Source organism: Protomyctophum parallelum (assembly GCF_964188405.1).
Source record: "Protomyctophum parallelum genome assembly, chromosome: 17".
NCBI lineage: Eukaryota > Metazoa > Chordata > Actinopteri > Myctophiformes > Myctophidae > Protomyctophum > Protomyctophum parallelum.
This window is the reverse complement of record NC_139719.1, coordinates 19,918,738-19,941,237: the sequence shown is the minus strand read 5'-3', so window position 1 is coordinate 19,941,237 and position 22,500 is coordinate 19,918,738. Positions and strand designations below refer to the sequence as shown.

At 44.9% G+C, this 22,500-nt stretch overlaps 1 protein-coding gene across 1 annotated transcript in view; it reads right to left on the bottom strand.

Annotated features, from left to right (window-relative positions):
- cacna1g (calcium channel, voltage-dependent, T type, alpha 1G subunit) overlaps nt 1-22,500 on the bottom strand; it is a 382,705-nt gene that overhangs the window by 205,990 nt on the left and 154,215 nt on the right. Inside the window, exon 5 of the mRNA XM_083787505.1 lies at nt 19,664-19,761. Coding sequence (XP_083643631.1) covers nt 19,664-19,761 — 98 coding nt within the window. The remainder of the gene's footprint in view (nt 1-19,663; nt 19,762-22,500) is intronic.

Here is a 22,500-nt window from a genome sequence, read left to right as displayed (position 1 = left end):
CGCCCAAAATGGGTTAATTCATATCGTTATGCAATGATGTTTCTCTAATAAATCCGTAGGACAGAATTGTGATTATAGCTCTTGCTTTTAATACCATCCTGCAAAATCCTGTAAATTGGAATTAGATTTCCTAAGAGGCAGGCCCCCCAGACTCTGAGCATATAGGTATAGGTATCTCTCTTCGTATAAAAACTGCAATATTAATGTGATTATAAAACATTAAAAAAACCTGCTAACCTCCAGGTTAATGTTAACTGATCATTTCTTGTCTAAAAATGTTCTGAGTGAAAACGCTGCTTTTGGCACACAGCGGAAATGGAAGAATAGAAGCGATTCCACCCACAGGCAGGCTGGTATTTAGCATGGAGAGAGCTTTTGTCTGCTAATGGAAGTGGCCCATTATTTTTCCAATATTAGGCGATACGCTGACATTCCGCTCGCCGCGCGCCAGCAGCCCGCCTCTAGAGTTAAATAGAGGGTATAGGACGTTCCCATCGTGTGCAGTTTAACTCACTGAGACCTCAGAGACCAGATTCTACAAAATGTCTCTATATGTTTCTATGTCAGCAGCTCTCAAACTATTTCATGTCAAGGGCCCCAAAAATCATATGAAATTGGCCACCACCCCCAGAAGCAAATACCGTTTGCCGTGAAAGAATATACATTCAAAGATTTTGCACACACTTTCACGATTTTTTCAACGGCTAAAGTTTTAGAATAACGGTTAAAGTGGTTAAAAGCTATACGGGCGACACAGAAGCGTGTCCAGGTCTTAGTGGCTTAATTGTAGTACTGAGGCTTGGCACGCCACACTGGAGGAGGAATATAAGCAGATACAGGGAGCGAGAAGAAAGTTAGCTGCTGCCATGCTGCTGCTGCTGTTGTCTCCGCTAAGCTTTCAGGCTTATCTGGCGGAAGTGTAGCGTCTCTGAATTGCAAACAGCAGGCCCAACAAAGCATGGAGAACCCGACCGGATGAACTGTTTCCATCTCGCTATAAATGTCCCCGTTTGGTAAGCGTTTCTCCCCGGTGTGTGCGCGTGTGTGCGTGTGTTAATTTTGTGTTAAGTCATTCGCATTCACACATTCACACGTCGCAGATGGCAGAGGAAACCATGCGAGGCACCAACCTGCACATTGGGAGCACTGCCGCCCGATTACTTTTACTCAAGTAAAACATGCGAGTACTTTTTGCACCACCGCTTTGTGGCACCCACTCTGAGAAGAACGGGACGGGTGAGATGGGACTATAAGCCTATTCTGGGCGTGCACGCTCTCATTAAGACGACAGTGATGGCGCGTGATAGAGGAGATGCAGGGATACATCATTGGGACATTGGCCTATATACGTCCAGCGTGATGTGTAATCACTTATCGACTCGTGCGCTTACGCTACTAGCTTCTATATCAATCACTGTCGCCGCGCTTGGCTGCAGGCTAGCTTTATATTTGGACGGCGGCGGGGTGGGGTGAGATTTATGAGCGCACGAGGCTAAAGCATATCCTTGTTTTATACTCTTCCCGTGTTGATTTTGACAGCACGTTACGATTTGTGGCCAGATTTGACTGAGAGACTGCCATCGCGCAAATTCCAGCTTTTCACCAGAGGAGTTTTTATTTCTTTATTTCTTTATGAGTTAATAGCACAGGCTCTTCACATACTAGAGCCAGGGGTGGCCTTAGGAATCTGGAGGCCCGTTTCAAGACAAAATATGAGGCCCCCATATACCTATGACATCATTTTTTTTGTTGATACAGCCGTATTAATACAAATAGTTTGACTGTTCAATATCACACGCAGCCATTACTCTCGACAATTAACAACAACAACACCTTTCCTCATCCTGTCGTCCCTTCACAATTAAAGTGTCTCCCCTTTACCTCCCAATGCTTCACATTTTACCATGTTATTTACATAAAATAGGTGTAACTTTACTAACTTTTTTTTGTTATCAAATGTTTTTTATTTTAAGACAGAAATCACAATAAGACACGTTAACATCATGAATGACTTAAAGAAAACAAAACACATATAAAACACAACAGCAAAAGCAAATAACACAGAAACAAAAAACAAACAATCCCACCCACCCCTCCCTTTCCCCCGAGACCAAAGATGCCACAAAATGTCATTACTCCTACTACTGTGCAATGGAAACAAAAAATAAATAAATAAATAATGATAATAATAATGATTAAACCATGCCCTTAACCAAATCTGCAATACCAGACCAAATCTCAATGTTTTCCTCTTTTGCACCATGCAATCTTGCTGTAGACATTTCTAGATAAATGATATCTAGAAAGGTCAAAGCCCATTGGCGAAATGACAATGTATGAGGCGGTTTCCAGTGCGAAGCAACCATCTTCTTTGCGGCCGTTACGCCAGCAAAGAAGACACGAATACGGGTGTTATTTAAAGGTATATTCAGTGATTTCACTTAATTCAAATATCACTTATTTTTTTGTTTTGTTGTGATAATCCTCCCTACTATAGAGTGTGCTGGCCATATAAGGAGTTCCTCCCTGTCCCCAGTTAACACCTGGGGATCAAAAAACCTTAGGTTTCGTTTTTGACTCTCTATCCTGATTGGACGAAAGGCGGGGTCCCACAGCCAAAAACGAAACCTAAGGTTTTTTGAGTGAAATCACTGAATATACCTTTAATGGCAACTGGGATACATCATTTAATAAGAATAGAGATGGGGAGGGTGTGATGTTAATTTGTAGAATAGTCGAAAGGTTAGTAGCAACCAAATTCCAAAATGTGAGGACACTCGGACACTCCCACACCATATGAAAGAATGTACCTATGGTGTTCGAAGTGCAGAAAGTGCAGTTGTGATTATTTAAAATCCGCATAGCACACAATCTACGGGGGGTTAAGTATGTCCTATGAACAAAAGTTAGATGAATTTGTTGATGATCAGGATTCCTAGAAGACAGTACAACATTAGACCACACTGTATCCCAGCTCCAATCTGGATCTAGATTTGGTATGTCATTCCTCCATACAGTATCGACAGGCAAGGTCCCATAACTAGATTCTAATAAATAATCATACAATATGGAAACAAAACCTCTTGACCTAACATCACAGATAAGTCTATGCAAAGGGTGCATTGCAAGGGGGGTCTGCCATGGAACCCCATATGTCCTCATGGCAGTTCTCAATTGTGAATAGAAAAAAAAAGAGTTACCAGGAAAGTTAAAAATATCACATAAATTCTGGAAAGAACGCAAACCATTAACATCAAATAAATCACCCAAAGTATGAATCCCCTTGGAACTCCATCTGGGAAAACGAATAGGACGATTGTCCAAAAGCAAACCATCATTGTTGAACACTGGGGAATTTTTCAGCCGCTCTCCACACTGTTACTAACTGAGAAATGATTGGCCCAAAGCGAACTTTGCATTGACTATTCGTTATGTTTGAATAGATCAGATCTCTCAATTCAACAGGATGAACCAAACTCTCCTCAAGCTCTCGCCAACAAACCTTTATAGTTGAGTCGAAATATCTTAAAATGGGGCGAAGAGTGAAAGCCCAATAATATAATTTGAAGTTAGGCAACGAGAGACCGCCATCAGCTCTGGCCCGCTGTAACAAGGAAAGTTTGAGACGTGGGCGTTTCCTATTCCACACAAATTTAGATATAGCAGAATGAATCTTAGTCCAATACTGTGCTGGCGGTGGCAGTGGGAGCATAGAACTCACAAAATTAACCCTAGGGAGGACATTCATCTTTATGATTGATACTCGAGCTCTAAGAGAGTTGGGAAATGACGACCATCTGTCTAAATCAAGACAAATTTTGTTCAAAGTGTCACTATAATTGTTTTTAACAGTAGCTTGAAGAGACGGGAACACATCTATGCCAAGATATTAAAATTTGTTCACTACTGGGATTATGGGAGGCAGAACAACAGATCTCATCTCCTCATTTAGCGGCAAAAGGGCTGACTTTGTCCAATTGATTTTGTAGCCTGAGATGGCACTGAACTGATCAAAAATCTTAAGAATGTGTGTAATTGACTGTGGAGCATTCTCAATAAACAGCAGGATGTCGTCCGCATATAAAGAAATACGATGTTGTGTGTTGTTAACTGAGATAGGTGTGATCGCTGTGGACTGACGTACTGTCTGCGCTAACGGTTCGAGCGAGAGGGCAAAAAGGAGAGGACTAAGGGGGCAACCTTGCCTCGACGACCTGCCTATCGTGAACAGTGGAGAACAAATCTTGCCTGTTAATACCATCGCTGTTGGATTTGAGTACAATACCTTAATCAATGTGATGAATGTTGGACCAAATCCCATCTTATCCAGCACCGCCCACAGAAAAGGCCACTCCAAACGGTCAAAGGCTTTCATAGCATCGAGCGACAGCACCGCAGCAGGAGATCGGAGGTCACCAGCTCGGTCAATAATATGCAACAATCGTCTAACATTATCAGTGGCCAATCTGGTGCCTATAAAACCTGTCTGATCACAATGTACCAACCTAGTCATGTAACCCTGTAAACGACCTGCGAGCACCTTAGCAAATATTTTTAGGTCAGCATTCAACAGTGAGAGCGGCCTGTAGCTCCCACATTCCGTGGGGTCTTTGTTCTTCTTCAACAACAAAGATATAATTGGCTACATTAACGTCTCTGGAGAAGGAGCCCCTTTCAATCGCAAACTGAAACATATCATGCATGTGCGGACCCAGATCGTCCCAAAACAGAGTGTATAGTTCAGGTGGTATCCCATCCAAACCCGGTGACTTGCCTTTGCGCATCCCACTGACTGCTTCCTTTAATTCCGCTCTATCTAAAGCCTCTGCGTCGGCCTCGCTGAGGGTTGGTAACTGAATTGTAGATAGAAAGTCATTACATTTACCTACATTATGAACAACCTCAGAGGTGTAGAGCTCATTATGAAAATCACGAAACACGTTATTGACCCCTTTAGGTTCTGTAATCATGGCTCCAGTTGTTGACTTGGCACTTACAATATCTGCAAAATGCTCATTAGACTTAAGACGTAGTGCTAGTAGATGGCTAGGCCTTGCACTATTGAAATAATAATTTTGTCGTGTACGTTTCATTTGAAACTCAGAACGACGTTTAAGAATGGAGTTAATTTCTTTCTTAACTAGCTCTCTCTGGGTTGCTGTGCGTTCATCAAAGCTATTCTGGAGAGCAGAATCCAACGTGGCAAAGCGGGCCTCTAGTTCAACTGACCTTAACTGTCTCACAGTAGAAGAATAGAGTGTTGAGTTACTTCTGATAAATCCCTTAATTGAATTCTAGGGTCATCAACTGAGCCCACATTGATATTTAAGAATTCACGTAAACCAGCTTGGAATTGCTCTACAAATGGTGTACTGCGCAATAGTGTGGTATTAAACCGCCACCTAGGTGCCCTATCCATCACCTGCCGTAGAGATGCGACACACAACACCGCTTTGTGATCCGAGAGAGACATTGGAAGCAATTCAACCTTGTTGATTTTGTGAAACAAATCCCTGGGGGCAAAGATGTAATCGATCCGGGAAAACGAACCATGCCTTCCAGATAGAAAAGAATAATCTCTAACTTTGGGATTAATTAATCGCCACATGTCAACCATGCCGGTCGAGCCAGCCCAAGCACGAAGTTCTGCAGACGTTAGTGACTGATCTCTGCTCTCTGTTGCAGTGGATCTGTCCAAGCCATAGTTCCACGCCGCATTTAAATCAGAACCAACTATGATTTTAAATTCCGTCAAATCCAATAGAGTTTTAGTTAGTAATTTGTAAAATCCTTTGTCCAGAACATTGGGAGCGTAAACAGACACTAAAGCAAGCATTTTGCCCTCCAAGCGGATTTTAGCAATAGTTATCCTACCATCATTGTCAGACCAATCACCCAAAAAATCTAGTCTAATTCTGCGTCTAGCCAAGATTGCCACTCCTTTAGCTTTGGAAGTTGCAGCAGAAAAGGCCAAAACGCGGTAGTGTTTATTAGCCAAACGATTGGCATGTAACTTTACTAACTTAACATTAACATTGTGGGAGAGAGCAAGGCAGTGAGTGAGCGAGAGAGAGAGAGAGAGAGAGAGAGAGAGAGAGAGAGAGAGAGAGAGAGAGAGAGAGAGAGAGAGAGAGAGAGAGAGAGAGAGAGAGAGAGAGAGAGAGAGAGAGAGAGAGAGGGGGCATGAGTGGCGGGGGTTGACTGAGGGGACTTCAGTGCATTGTACTTACATAATGTAAGTACAGTGCAGTGCCATGTATTTGAAGGAAGCCTGATGATCTAACCACTCTTAGATTTCCTCCAGTTTATCCCTGAGTTTAAGTTTACCCTATTGTTTTAGGATTTGTTTATTTAGCCTTATTGGGCTTTGTTTAGGGTTAATTCACCCCATGGCTCCTCAATTAGCCAGTGGCAGGTTGTATGACTAGCTCGTGGCTTCCTGTGAGGTTTAGGTTTAGCGTTGGGATTTAGGTTTACATATTTGGTCTGTTCTTTAAAACTAGATATTTTTTTGTTATTTGAGTTTCCATTTTAAAAAGAAAAGAAAAAAACCCAGGCTCTTCTAATTAACATGTATATTTCAAGGTGTCCCTGTCATGTGTTTATCTTTTGTTTCCTGGGCCCGGTGTCTAATGGCCCATTGGGTGTCAGTGACACCTCTTGCTTCGTGTCCCAGGTTGGCTTGGTGTGAAATGTGCTAATATTCAAAGTCTGATTTCCATTGATTGTTGTATGTGTTTAGCATGTATATGGCTGTGGAGTTTTGGTACAAAATCAAAACAACTTGTCTAATATTTTGGCATGTTTAAACCTCCAGGAAAATCTGCGTTGAGGTTCTTAATCCACTGTTTTTCCTCTCTCTCTCTCTCTCTCTTTCTTTCAGGACTGCTTGGTCCTTTAAATAAAAAAAGATAATATAAATAAATATACAATAAAGAGAGTTCCACCGTGTTCAGTTTGGAACATACAGACACAGGTTTGTGTTTCCACCGCATTGTGTTGGACGGAACAATTGTCATTGTTTGATGCCTAGCTGAATGGTTAGAGAGCCTGTCTGGAGAGAAGGAGTCTCCTGAGATTTGAATCCCAGTAAGTGATGCTGAGAGGTGGCTCAGCATCAGGTGGGATGAGATGTTGATCCATCATTTCTTGATCTTTCTGCTGTTCCTTCATCTGGAATGTGGTCTCGGTTGTTGTTGTTGTCGTCTGTTGTCGTTGGTTGCCATGGCTGCCAGTTCCCACCTGATGTCGTGTGGGAGTTCTGATTGGTCCAGAGCGTACTGAATAACTTCTAGCTTACATGCACTTGGGCTCAACCAGGGCTCGACAGTGCGACTAGGTACTCGCATTTGCGACTAAAAATATCACTGTGCGAGTTGTAAAATTCAATTTGTAGCACAGGTGCGACTACAGGATTTGACCATTCAATCGTGATAAAGACAAGTCTCTGTCTACAGCAATTCTATAGTCGCGGTGCTATACCCAAATTTATATTTCTGAACGGCGGTGTCGTTCGCCAAAAAGAGCAGAGCTACAAGCTAACAACGTGTCGAGGCTCAATGCGGTGTTCATTTGAAGATCTGTCCCTTTGCTCCCACCGCCCTAAAAGCGTGTGTGCAGCACAATACGAATGACCGACCTGGCTGGATATATTAGTCAGTGGCTAGCTCAGGTCCATAACTCTAAATGCAACGCATTAGACTAGAGCTATGGACCAGAGCTAGTCAGTGGCCTCACTGGCCTGCATAACGAGCAACGTAAAAAAGGCAAAGATCATCACCACCATCTCCTTCCATCACGCCTTCCATATGTCCGATGTTCTGTCTGAACTGAAGGCAAGCAGTCAAAGCCAAGGAGAATGTTACATTACTAATTCACCATCGAGTAGCCTCTGCACTAAATGTCACACTCACATGATAGAAAAACATGAAGGAAAAAAACATAACCGTGCACTCTCCCACAGTAATAAGGACAAATAACCGTGCACTCTCCCACAGTAATAAGGACAAATAAGCGACCAAAGTAAATAAGTTTCCAAACCTTTTGTGCCGAGTTTATATACAGTTGCGACATTATGTTATTTTGAGGGCTGCTAGCCCTCCTATATACAGCTTTTGTCCGCAACACAAACATTAAATACCATTGACAAAGGGAAAATGTACGTCATCTTGTCTCCACACGTCTCATATTTGCCATGGACAATGAAAGGAGAAATTAGGTCAAATGTCCGCCAAATATGACGTAAAATATGATTGGCCAGTATGAGATGATGCATGATGATGTACAGTACGATGATAAGAGCCTGAGATGAACTGTTCAGAGATGTGGATCACCGTGTGGATCTCTGCCGTCATTGGTGGTGATGTCATATCGGTGATGTCATAGTGGTGATGTCGTAGTATAGGAGCGTCGCTCGCAAATGGACAGCCTGCGCAAATCTGAATTTCTACGCTCGCACGGCAACAGTTTATGTTGTGTAACGCTGTCAGGATCTGAGCTCCCGGTCAGCATAAATATCGTGCAAATTGTCTTTAGACTTTCAATCATCTCGGTGTGTAGCATAGAGCTTTATCCCGAGGGAGTTTCTTCGGGTACGCGGCGTGAGCGAGTGAAGAGAGAAACGTAGAAGAGGGATATATAGTACAAAAAGACTATTGTCCAACCTAGAACTCTCACCCGCGTCACAGTCCATTTGACGATGGAAGCGAGTAGTGAGCCGCAATCGTTCCAGATTCGGGTCTCCCGTTCTCAGCGTCCACATGCCCGTGCCTCCACCCATCTCCATGAACCCATGAAGAGGAGCCACATCGACCTCTACGGCCAAACGCAGAGGAACGAGCAGGTCCATTCACCAGCCCCGTCAGCGAATAAACTGCTCTGTATAGCCAACAAGAAACAAAGAGAGACGGATGAGCATGGATCCAACGGTCGTCAACAGTTTACCGAGAATGTAGCTCTGGCGGGAGAAGTGAAGGCAAACCCGTCGAGTTACACAGGAAAGAAGACCCACATGTGTAAACGGTGTGATAAGAGTTTCAATCGGCCAAATTATCTGAAGAGACACCAGCGTGTCCACACTGGAGAAAAGCCATACGACTGTCAACAGTGTGACAAGAGTTTCAGTCAGTTAGGTAATCTAAAGGCACACCTGCGTCTCCACACTGGAGAAAGACCATACCACTGTAAACAGTGTGACAAGAGTTTCAGTGTGTCAGGTGACTTGAAGAAACATCAGCGAATCCATACTGGAGAAAGACCATACCACTGTAAACAATGTGACAAGAGTTTCAGTGACATGGGTAATCTGAGGATACATCAGCGAATCCATACTGGAGAAAGACCATACCACTGTAAACAATGTGACAAGAGTTTCAGTGCGTCAGGTGACTTGAAGACACACCAGCGTATCCACACTGGAGAAAGACCATACCACTGTAAAGAGTGTGACAAGAGTTTCAGTGTGTCAGGTGACTTGAAGAAACATCAGCGAATCCATACTGGAGAAAGACCATACCACTGTAAAGAGTGTGACAAGAGTTTCAGTGACATGGGTAATCTGAGGATACATCAGCGAATCCATACGGGAGAAAGACCATACCACTGTAAAGAGTGTGACAAGAGTTTCAGTGTGTCAGGTCACTTGAAGACACACCAGCGTATCCATACTGGAGAAAGACCATACCACTGTAAAGACTGTGACAAGAGGTTCAGTCAGTTAGGTCATCTAGAGGTACACCAGCGTATCCACACTGGAGAAAAACCATACCACTGTAAAGAGTGTGACAAGAGTTTCAGTCAGTTAGGTCATCTAGAGGTACACCTGCGTCTCCACACTGGAGAAAAACCATACCACTGTAAACAGTGTGACAAGAGTTTTAGTCAGTTACGTAGTCTTAAGACACACCTGCATATGCACACTGGAGAAAAAAAAAACATACAACTGTAAACAATGTGACAAACATTTCAAGTTAACTGACTCGAAGAGACACCAGTGTATCCAGTCTTTGTAATTGTTGAGGGGCGCTAGCCCCTCCCATGTACTGTGTGTGTGTGTGTGTGTGTGTGTGTGTGTCTGTGTGTGTGTGTGTGTGTGTGTGTGTGTGTGTGTGTGTGTGTGTGTGTGTGTGTGTGTGTGTGTGCGCGCATGCACAGGCCTAAAAATGACATTGGCAATGAATGGACCGTTTTGCGTGTTTGTATAAACACAAACATTGAAGATGAAGGTGAGGACGCAAATTCTCATTGGCCGGACGAGATGATGTATGATAAGAGCGCCCCTCACTTCACACGGGTGTGATTTTTCTTTTTTAAACCTCTGAGGATTTAGAAAGGTGGTGCTCTAAAATAGCAGATCTAAAAGCATGTGAGTAATAAGGAAAAATAAGCGACAAAAGTAAAGTTTCCAAACCTTTTGTGCCGAGTTTATATACAGTAGCGACATTATGTTATTTTGAGGGCTGCTAGCCCTCCTATATACAGCTTTTGTCCGCAACACAAACATTAAATACCATTGACAAAGGGAAAATGTACGTCATCTTGTCTCCACACGTCTCATATTTGCCATGGACATTGAAAGGAGAAATTAGGTCAAATGTCCACCGAATATGACGTGAAATATTATGATTGGCCAGTATGAGATGATGCATGATGATGTACAGTACGATAAGAGCCTGAGATGAACTGTTCAGAGATGTGGATCACTGTGTGGATCTCTGCCGTCATTGGTGGTGATGTCATAGTGGTGATGTCGTAGTATAGGAGCGTCGCTCGCAAATGGACAGCCTGCGCAAATCTGAATGTCTACGCTCGCACGGCAACAGTTTATGTTGTGTAACGCTGTCAGGACCTGAGCTCCCGGTCAGCATAAATATCGTGCGAATTGTCTTTAGACTTTCACTCATCTCGTGTGTAGCATAGAGCTTTATCCAGAGGGAGTTTCTTCGGGTACGCGGCGTGAGCGAGTGAAGAGAGAAACGTAGAAGAGGGATATATAGTACAAAAAGACTATTGTCCAACCTAGAACTCTCACCCGCGTCACAGTCCATTTGACGATGGAAGCGAACAGTGAGCCGCAATCGTTCCAGATTCGGGTCTCCCGTTCTCAGCGTCCACATGCCCGTGCCTCCACCCATCTCCATGAACCCATGAAGAGGAGCCACATCGACCTCTACGGCCAAACGCAGAGGAACGAGCAGGTCCATTCACCAGCCCCTTCAGCGAATAAACTGCTCTGTATAGCCAGCCAGAACCAAAGAGAGAAGGATGAGCATGAATCCAACGGTCGTCAACAGTTTACCGAGAATGTTGCTCTGGCGGGAGAAGTGAAGGCAAATCGACCGAGTTACACAGGAAAGAAGACCCACATGTGCAAACGGTGTGATAAGAGTTTCAATCGGCCAAAGAATCTGAAGACACACCAGCGTGTCCACACTGGAGAAAAGCCATACGACTGTCAACAATGTGACAAGAGTTTCAGTGTGTCAGGTGACTTGAAGACACACCAGCGTATCCATACTGGAGAAAGACCATACCACTGTAAAGAGTGTGACAAGAGTTTCAGTGAGTCAGGTAACTTGAAGACACACCAGCGTATCCATACTGGAGAAAGACCATACCACTGTAAAGAGTGTGACAAGAGTTTCAGTCAGTTAGGTCATCTAGAGGTACACCAGCGTAGCCACACTGGAGAAAGACCATACCACTGTAAAGAGTGTGACAAGAGTTTCAGTGTGTCAGGTCACTTGAAGACCCACCAGCGTATCCATACTGGAGAAAGACCATACCACTGTAAAGAGTGTGACAAGAGTTTCAGTGTGTCAGGTGGCTTGAAGACACACCAGCGTCTCCACACTGGGGAAAGACCATACCACTGTAAAGAGTGTGACAAGAGTTTCAGTGTGTCAGGTCACTTGAAGACACACCAGCGTATCCATACTGGAGAAAGACCATTCCACTGTAAAGAGTGTGACAAGAGTTTCAGTGTGTCAGGTGACTTGAAGAGACATCAGCGTCTCCACACTGGCGAAAGACCATACCACTGTAAAGAGTGTGACAAGAGTTTCAGTGCGTCAGGTGACTGGAAGACACACCAGCGTATCCATACTGGAGAAAGACCATACCACTGTAAAGAGTGTGACAAGAGTTTCACTTTGTCAGGTCACTTGAGGACACACCAGCGTATCCATACTGGAGAAAGACCATACCACTGTAAAGAGTGTGACAAGAGTTTCAGTGACATGGGTAATCTGAGGATACATCAGCGAATCCATACGGGAGAAAGACCATACCACTGTAAACAATGTGACAAGAGTTTCAGTGCGTCAGGTGACTTGAAGACACACCAGCGTATCCATACTGGAGAAAGACCATACCACTGTAAAGAGTGTGACAAGAGTTTCAGTGTGTCAGGTCACTTGAAGACCCACCAGCGTATCCATACTGGAGAAAGACCATACCACTGTAAAGAGTGTGACAAGAGTTTCAGTAAGTCAGGTAACTTGAAGACACACCAGCGTATCCATACTGGAGAAAGACCATACCACTGTAAAGAGTGTGACAAGAGTTTCAGTCAGTTAGGTCATCTAGAGGTACACCTGCGTAGCCACACTGGAGAAAAACCATACCACTGTAAACAGTGTGACAAGAGTTTTAGTCAGTTACGTAGTCTTAAGACACACCTGCGTAGCCACACTAGAGAAAAAAACATACAACTGTAAACAATGTGACAAACGTTTCAAGTTAACTGACTCGAAGAGACACCAGTGTATCCAGTCTATGTAATTGTTGAGGGGCGCTAGCCCCTCCCATGTAGTGTGTGTGTGTGTGTGTGTGTGTGTGTGTGTGTGTGTGTGTGTGTGTGTGTGTGTGTGTGTGTGTGTGCGCGCATGCACAGGCTTTAAAATGACATTGGCAATGAATGGACCGTTTTGCGTGTCACAAACATTAAAGATGAAGGTGAGGACGCAAATTATCATTGGCCGGACGAGATGATGTATGATAAGAGCGCCCCTCACTTCACACGGGTGTGATTTTTCTTTTTTAAACCTCTGAGGATTTAGAACGGTGGTGCTCTAAAATAGCAGATCTACAAGCTCACAGCGTGGCACGAACATTGTACATCCATTTTTTTATATTTTTGTATTTCTAAACTCAAAATGTTGTTGGCTTCCGTTCAAAATGACGTGCAGGCATCATTGTCATGTTGTCGCTTCCAGGGCTCAACAGTGCGACTAGGTGCTCACATTTGCGACTAAAAATATCACCGTGCGAGTTGTAAAATTCAATTTGTAGCACAGGTGCGACTACAGGATTTGACCATTCAATCGTGATAAAGACAAGTCTCTGTCTACAGCAAGTGCACATTCTATAGTCGCGGTTCTATAACTAAATTTATATTTCTGAACGGCGGTGTCGTTCGCCAAAAAGAGCAGAGCTACAAGCTAACAACGTGTCGAGGCTCAATGCGGTGTTCATTTGAAGATCTGTCCCTTTGCCCCTCCCCTCCCTGTGTTGCTGCTCAGTTCTCTTCCCTGTCAGCAGCGGAGCGAACGCAGCAGGATAGCATGTATTGGTAGCACAGAAGACAGAAGGAGTTGCTAGGACCCCGACACGTTGAATACTAAAGTTATTTAGAAAGTTTGTAATGTTAAAACATCACTTGATATAACTTTTAACCAAACGTGGGTGAAACAGCGTGCAGCCGCGCACGTAAAGAGTGTACGTGCGCACGCACATGGATTGGACGGATTGATTGATATACCAAAACAACCCTTGCTTAGCACCTCGCTAAAAGCGTGTGTGCAGCGCAATACGAATGACTGACCTGGCTGGATATATTAGTCAGTGGCTAGCTCAGGTCCATAACTCTAAATGCAACGCATTAGACTAGAGCTATGGACCAGAGCTACGTAGCTCTGGTCAGAGCAACGTAAAAAAGGCAAAGATCATCACCACCATCTCCTTCCATCACACCGAGGTGTAGCCTTCTGTCCGATGTTCTGTCTGAACTGAAGGCAAGCAGTCAAAGCCAAGGAGAATGTTACATTACTAATTCACCATCGAGTAGCCTCTGCACTAAATGTCACACTCACATGATAGAACATCAAGATAAAAACGGATAGTCTGTCTGTCTGTCTGTCCATCCATTCACAAAATGAATTGACTATATCTATCTGCATACCAAACTAATAGTCTATCAGTATAAAAACAAATTGATTATATAGATTATATAAAAAATATATGATATCCAGATGAATATCAATATTGTGATCATTTCTGAAAAGATATTGTGATATAATATTTTGTCATATTGCCTGCCCCTACCTCATATCACTTTATTAAAGAAAAATCACACTTGTGTGAAGTGAGGGGCACTCTTATCATCATACATCATGATTTAATTTACGTCATATTTAGCGGAATTTTAACCTAATTTCTCCGTTCATTGTAAATGGCAAATATTGAGACGTGTGGGGACTAAAGCTGTATATAGGAGGGGCTAGCGCCCCTCAAAAACACATTATTTGATAACTTTTCATTGTGCTCCTAAAATAATTTGTGTGCTACTAGACTTTTCAACTTAGGCGCACACGTGCTACTTGGAAAAATGCTAAGCGTCGAGCCCTGGGCTCAACATTCTTCCAGGAGAAGGTCTCTGGACTGAATTTCCACACATCATTGAAGTTCTGGTTACAGTTCCAGCCACCAACTTTGTACAGCTCTCCATTGTAGATACATGCTGTATGATACATGCTGAAACGATCTTCTGGTAGAAGTTGTGCAGAAGGTGTGTCCAGCCAGGCGTTTGTCTCTGTGTCAAACACTCTGATGGTTTTGTAGCCCTGGGGCCTCCCCCAGCCCCCGCATACAAACATCTTTGTCCCGATGATGGTGGCAGAGTGACGGTGTGAAGCATGAGGTGGAGTTCCTCTGGGGTTAATTAAAGTCCAGACCATTGTGCTGGTGTCCAACTTGTACATGTCATTAGTGTATTTAGTCAGCTTGGTGTGTCCTCCATGGATAAACATGACCTTCTCCAACACACAGGCTGAGTGGTAGCACCTCTCCTCTGGAACAGTCCCAGAAACCCTGGGTTGGAACCATCTGTGGGAGTCAACATCAAATGTATAAAGCATATAGACGTAGACGTAGACCTCCTCTCTACATGTCCCGCCCCAGATGTAGACTGTATCTTCAACCAACACAGCTGTGTGGCCGTGGAGCATGGAAGGAACCTCAAGGTCACCGTCTCCTCTTCCTGGTTCCACTGGAGGTAACTTCTTCCAGCATAAAGACACTGTGTTGAAGACATGGACATCCATCTGTTCCATGTTGTTGAAGGTCCTTCCATAACAGTAGCCTCCAAAGGAATACAGATTATTCCTCACTGCTACAGCAGCATGATAGGCTCGCTTTGGTCCTCCTGCTTTGGAAACGGTCCAAGACAACATCACTCTGTCTGTCTGTCTGTCTGTCTGGCTCTCTTCTCTCTCGACGTCTACAGTAATTTTCATCATGCATCATCTTATATATTCTGGTGTGACATCAAACGAGACACAAACTGTTGCAGTGCATGCCTTAACGACGCCAATTAGTGCAGCTGTTCTTCATCTGCACCCTTTGAACTATATCGCTATATTTATTACTTCATTGCGGCTACCTTGGGGTCTATGGATCTATGGATCTATGGGTCTTCCACAGGCTACAGCGTTCCCTAACACTGAGCTGTGTTGTATTTTGAGGCTGTGTGTGTGTGAGCACGGAATGATGTATGGTGATAACAGTGCCGCTCACGTCACGCGGGTGTGATATTTTTCTCCATATCGCTGTGTGAGAGACAGTCCACTGAGCAACTCAAAGTGAGGCTGAATGACAAGCATTTTGCATTTTGGCTCTTTGAGGGGAGCTAGCACCCCCTATGGCCAGCTTGGTGTGTTTGTGTGGTCTAGAGCATGTCTGAAATAAGTGTCAGAGCTGAAATCGACATAAATGCTTAAACATGCAAGCAGGTGTAATGTTAGAGACCACAGTGAACCTTTCGAGCCTGTTTTCTCAATTCGCTGTCTTCTGGTGGGTCAAACTGAACCAATATGACAATTTGAAGCTATGATTCCCTGCTTTCATAATAAACATGAAAAAACTAAAATTCTCAGTCAAATTTGGTCACATTTAGTTTACTCTTTTGAATTGAATAAAAAAAAGTCATGTTTTTGTTTTTCTCCCAGACACACACACACACGCACATGCACACGCACATGCACACGCACACACACACACACACACACACACACACACACACACACACAGCCTCAAAATAGTCCTCCAAAAGAGAGCTGTCCAATAAACAGGCCCGTTCACTGGGCAGTGGACATCATGGGGACATGATGAATAGAAGCAATGCTTCTCCACAGGCTCTGATTAGGCTGCCATGATGTGAGAGGAATGACTCAGGGAGGCTAGGAGGAGGGAGGAGGAGGCTAGGAGGGAGGAGGGGGTGGAGGAGGAGGAGGCTAGAAGGGAGGAGGGGGAGGAGGAGGAGGAGGCTAGGAGGGAGGAGGGGGAGGCGGAGGGAGAGGAAGAGCCCCCCCCCCCCCCTTCAGATGTCAATTTCATGGAACAGGGCCGGAGCAAATCATCCCTCCTACTATTAGTCCTGCGATTAGGCAGAGGCATATAACACTAGAATGCCTAATAATGATCTACATAGCGTGCGTGCGTGTGCCTGACTTGAAATGAGCGTTGTCAGTTTGATTGACGGGGAGGGAGTTTTGTTTGTTTGCACAGGAGTGGCTCGGGGACTGGGTTGATGTCCCAGTCACGCACCTGACGTACGTGCACAGTCCACACACACACACACACACACACACACACACACACACACACACACACACACACACACACACACACACACACACACACACACACACACACACACACACACACACACACACACACACACAGCATGAGAGGCATCGCTCCTCCTGCCCTAATCTCTCCGGTGTGCTCCTATGTGTGTGTGAGCGGCAGAGGGGAGATAATGACAGCGTGTATGGCAGCGACTGCTCGTCCACGACGGCATCCGTCAAGGTGAGACACGGACACTCTTCTAAATCGTGGCGGTTTTCTGAAGAAGAAACGCTACACATGAGCTGGTATAATAGCTCCGATGATGTCCAAAATCTAACCAAATGACCCCGTCGGAGTTGGATAATGGATAAACTAAACGGTTTAGGCTGCGGCGGAACATTAGATGTGTTCTTTTGGTAATTGAATGCGCGCTGTCGAAAGACTAATGGAGAGTAATGGAGGACATAGAGTCCTGTAATGTGCATGTGCAACTCTTAAGTGGTGATGAGTACTGTGATGAGAACAGGTGTGTGTGTGTGTGTGTGTGTGTGTGTGTGTGTGTGTGTGTGTGTGTGTGTGTGTGTGAGAGAGCAGGTGTGTGGTGGAGATGAGAACAGGTGTGTGATGGAGTACAGGTGTGTGTGGTGGTGAGAACAGGTGTGTGATGGAGTACAGGTGTGTGGTGGTGATGAGTAAAGGTGTCCCCGCAAGAGGGGTGGCGAGAGATTTGTGAGTTTTTTTTATCGGAAAATAATGAATAGCATTTTTATAGCGCTTTTCCAAGTGCTCAAAGCGCTTCACACTGGTCCATTAATTCATACAATGGGAGGTGAAGCGGCGAACAGTCGACGCCAGCATCCTCACTTCTCACATTCACACACCAACGGTGGCGAGCTATAGCACCGACCGACTCATTGGAGGCAATGTGGGGGTTCAGTGTCTTGCCCAAGGACACTTCGACATGTGGACAGGAGCATTTAGGTCCTTTAGGTCCTAAAGTGACCTAAACTCATCATCAATGGATGTAACGTTGAACACCTGCCACAGAAGACAGATGTAACGTTGAACATCTGCCACAGAAGACAGATGTCACGTTGAACACCTGCCACAGAAGACAGATGTCACGTTGAACATCTGCCACAGAAGACAGATGTAACGTTGAACACCTGCCACAGAAGACAGATGTCACGTTGAACATCTGCCACAGAAGACAGATGTCACGTTGAACATCTGCCACAGAAGACAGATGTCACGTTGAACACCTGCCACAGAAGACAGATGTCACGTTGAACACCTGCCACAGAAGACAGATGTCACGTTGAACACCTGCCACAGAAGACAGATGTCACGTTGAACATCTGCCACAGAAGACAGATGTCACGTTGAACACCTGCCACAGAAGACAGATGTCACGTTGAACACCTGCCACAGAAGACAGATGTCACGTTGAACACCTGCCACAGAAGACAGATGTCACGTTGAACATCTGCCACAGAAGACAGATGTCACGTTGAACATCTGCCACAGAAGACAGATGTCACGTTGAACATCTGCCACAGAAGACAGATGTCACGTTGAACATCTGCCACAGAAGACAGATGTCACGTTGAACACCTGCCACAGAAGACAGCGCTGCATTGTTTTTTCACAAAAGGGATTTTTGTAGCAGCTCAGGAAAACAATGTCCAGGAATTCCAGCTTGATCAAAACAAAACAAGTGCAGACAACCATGGAAAAAATCACTACCTCTAAACCTCGGCTCTATACCCCCTGAGCCACAGCCGTGCACGGCACTGTGCATACGGCCATACGCGACTGCGAAGTGCATGGCCCTTTAGAATAAAAGCCAGCGAGGGAGAAAATCACATAAATCTGCCGGACTCTCCGACTCCGGACTCTGGCTGGCTGGCTGCACCAAGGCTTGGGAAAGCCACAGTATAGTGAGAGACTGAGTGGAATGCTAAGTGGGGACGGCCTCGTCCCTGACCCAGATAGAGAGGAATCCAATTGGCGGTCCACCGGACGATTAACACCGGGACCCCAATCCATCTGACCCCAATTTGACCACATTATAGAGTCCAGACTGCCGTTTAGACGCGCCAGACGCTCTTCGCTGTCGTCGCTGTCGATGGCGACGACGGAGGGACGAAGAAGTATCAAGAAGTATAGGGTAAAAGTATCCTTTCTTGCAGTGTAAAAGTACTACTTTTTACGTAAAAAAAAGCCTGGAATTCTAAGTTTACTTGAGCAAAAGTACAAAATATACTTAAAGTACCAAAAGTACAAGGTAGGCCTACTCATTGTGCAGAATGTCTCATTCCAAGTTTTCAAATGTATAACTTTTTGAAAATAGCGGATCTACAAGCTCACAATGCGTCACATTGTGAGCTTGTAGATGGGCTGCAATGATGAACTGAGAGGTGCAACTATATACATGTATTTACAGTTGCTGTACTGTGCTCTCTATTGTACTTTGATTATTATTGGGAAAAGAATGTTACCATGTGGGGGTCCCTGGGGGGGTCCCCGGATCATCCAGACCCGCAGGAACGCGCCCATGGGTGCCGGCACGGTTGCGGCAAAATCTTATCCAACTTAAATATGAAATAGTCTACGTTTTGGTCCTGAGAGGCTAAATGTCATCAAATGGCTGAATAAATAATGGGCCTTGATACTGGATTTAATACATTACACTTCGGGGACTGTGTTTTTGTGCGGCTCAGCTCTATGTGGACGTGCGTCCTCGAACGCGTGCGTGCGTGCGTGCGTGCGTGCGTGCGTGCGTGCGAGAGAGAGAGAGAGAAACGGCGTCACTCACTTGGCACTCTGTTGATGGCCCTCAGAGGCCTGAGCACTCGCACCGTCCGCACGGCCGTGAAGCTGACATTCTGCAGGTTGAGGGAATACTCCAGCATCCTGGAATGGAGAGAGAGAGAGAGAGAGAGAGAGAGAGAGAGAGAGAGAGAGAGAGAGAGAGAGAGAGAGAGAGAGAGAGAGAGACACAGAGAGAGACACAGAGAGAGAGACAGAGACAGAGACAGAGACAGAGAGAGAGAGAGAGAGAGAGAGAGAGAGAGAGAGAGAGAGAGAGACAGAGACAGAGACAGAGACAGAGACAGAGACAGAGACAGAGACAGAGACAGAGAGAGAGACAGAGACAGAGACAGAGACAGAGACAGAGACAGAGACAGAGAGAGAGAGAGAGAGAGAGAGAGAGAGAGAGAGAGAGAGAGAGAGAGAGAGAGACGGAGAGAGACAGAGAGACGGAGAGAGACAGAGAGACGGAGAGAGACAGAGAGACGGAGAGAGACAGAGAGATGGAGAGAGACAGAGAGAGGGACAGAGAGAGAGAGAGAGAGAGATAGAGAGAGAGAGAGAGAGAGAGAGAGAGAGAGAGAGAGAGAGAGAAGGAGAGAGAAGGAGAGAAGGAGAGAGAAGGAGAGGGAAGGAGAGAGAAGGAGAGAAGGAGAGATGGAGAGAGAAGGAGAGAAGGAGAGAGAAGGAGAGATGGAGAGAGAAGGAGAGAAGGAGAGAGAAGGAGAGAAGGAGAGAGAAGGAGAGAAGGAGAGAGAAGGAGAGAAGGAGAGATGGAGAGAGAAGGAGAGAGAAGGAGGGGTGTGGAAGAGAAACAGAGTATGTGTGAATATACCGCCATACTACGAAGTAGACACTTTGGGAACGTTCACAAAATGCACGCGCACACAGAAATCCCCTCAGACATTTCGGTTGCCGGTTGTGTAAACAACATGTGAAATGCAAAAAATGCTTTTCTTATACTGTATTACTGTTAATTTACACCGTGCATGTTAATGCCGCCTACTGTATACTCTCACATGGGAAACACACAATAATAATGAAACAATGCTTGTTTCCCTGCCGTGGTGCAGTCGGTTTGTTTCGAAGTTTAGTCTTCACTGGAGAAGGCAATGAGTTTGCCTTGGCAAACATGTTGCTTTGATGAATGTTAAAATAATAAATACAAGAAAAAAGAGAAAAGCCTACTGGACTGCAGGGCTTGTTATGAAAAACTGCTTCTGCGCACGCAGGCACACAGGCACGCAGGCACGCACGCACGCACGCAGGCACGCACACAGGCACGCACGCAGGCAGGCACGCACGCAGGCAGGCACGCACGCAGGCACGCACGCAGGCACACACGCACGCAGGCACGCACGCACGCGCAATGTTGCAACATCGATCTCACAAGCTCACTTGGTCTATCGTTGCTGTCGGGCAGAAAACGTGTATATTCATATTTTCCTCGTGAATGGATACCCTACTTCGTCACACAAAGATGGCAAAAAATTATATCAGATCTATACAAGTTCACAACACGTCGCATCGGGACGTGTTGGCTATTTGCTAGGCTAGGCTATTGTTTGGCTAATCGCCCCAGGATATGTATCGGTCACATGAGGGTCCGCAACCTTTCTGAAATGAATGAAGGGCCACGCTTTGTCTAGATAATCAGCGTGCAACATTAATTTGAATGAAACCACATCATCGAAAAATTCCCAACATAGTTTGACCGTCCACGAATATTTACCTCTTCGCTTATTTTTTAAAATATTTTCTTTCACGTTGTTGTTAGCAATAAACACGCGTCCAAAAGGATCACTCTTTCCATTCAGGTCCTGGGTATTCAATTCATAATCATGACATGAAAAAAAAATAACAACAAAATTCAAATAATAAATAAAAGGTTAAAAAGAAACTAAAATATGTAAAGGTTGGGGAACAAAGAATAAGGAGGTGGGGGTAGTCACTATAGACTAGGGGGGGGGGGTAATCATTTCCTCTCCCTTTGGCATGCTGAAAGGTGGATTTTCAGGCCCCTTTTGGTGTTAGCATTACGTTATGCTATGGCTATTGAAAAATAGCAGATCTACAAGCTCGTAGCGCGCCACCGAGTGGCGCGCTACGAGCTTGTAGGTCTGCTATTTTTGAAAAATCGAAGAACGACTGACATACAGAAACATAGCTTTTTCAGAAAACCGTCAGGATGCAGAAGACATTTTTAGAGTCTGATCTTAGGTCAGAATAGACGCCAGAGATTTGCATTGTTTGAGGGAGGGTGGTCGAGGGCATTCCACACTTGGAAATAATGACCCACCTATCTCCCAGACTCCCTCCCCCAGTCAGAGTTCAGAGTTTTAATGAATGTAGATTTATGTGCAGGACATGATTTACATACAAATGTCTTGATTTGACTTCATTTTATCTCATTTATTTATTTTACATTTCCCGCAACATAACAGTTTTGGACATGAATGAGGGTTATCCATCGGACACGGACGGTATGCGCACGCGCACACACACACACACACACACACACACACACACACACACACACACACACACACACACACACACACACACACACACACACACACACACACACACACACACACACACACACACACACACACACACACACACCGCAGAACCTCAAAGGAGCAGCGAGCGAGCGCATCCTCCACGCCGTTTAGACTAGATCAATAGAGTGGAGCAGGATGAGTTGTGAGCTTGTAGATCTGCTATTTTGCAATAGCTTCAAGTATAACACAATGCTTAAAGCACCATTTAACCCAGAATGGGTTAAAGGTGGAGAGTATCTGCTATCTGGCAAACGTTTTGATAATATTCGAAAAATGG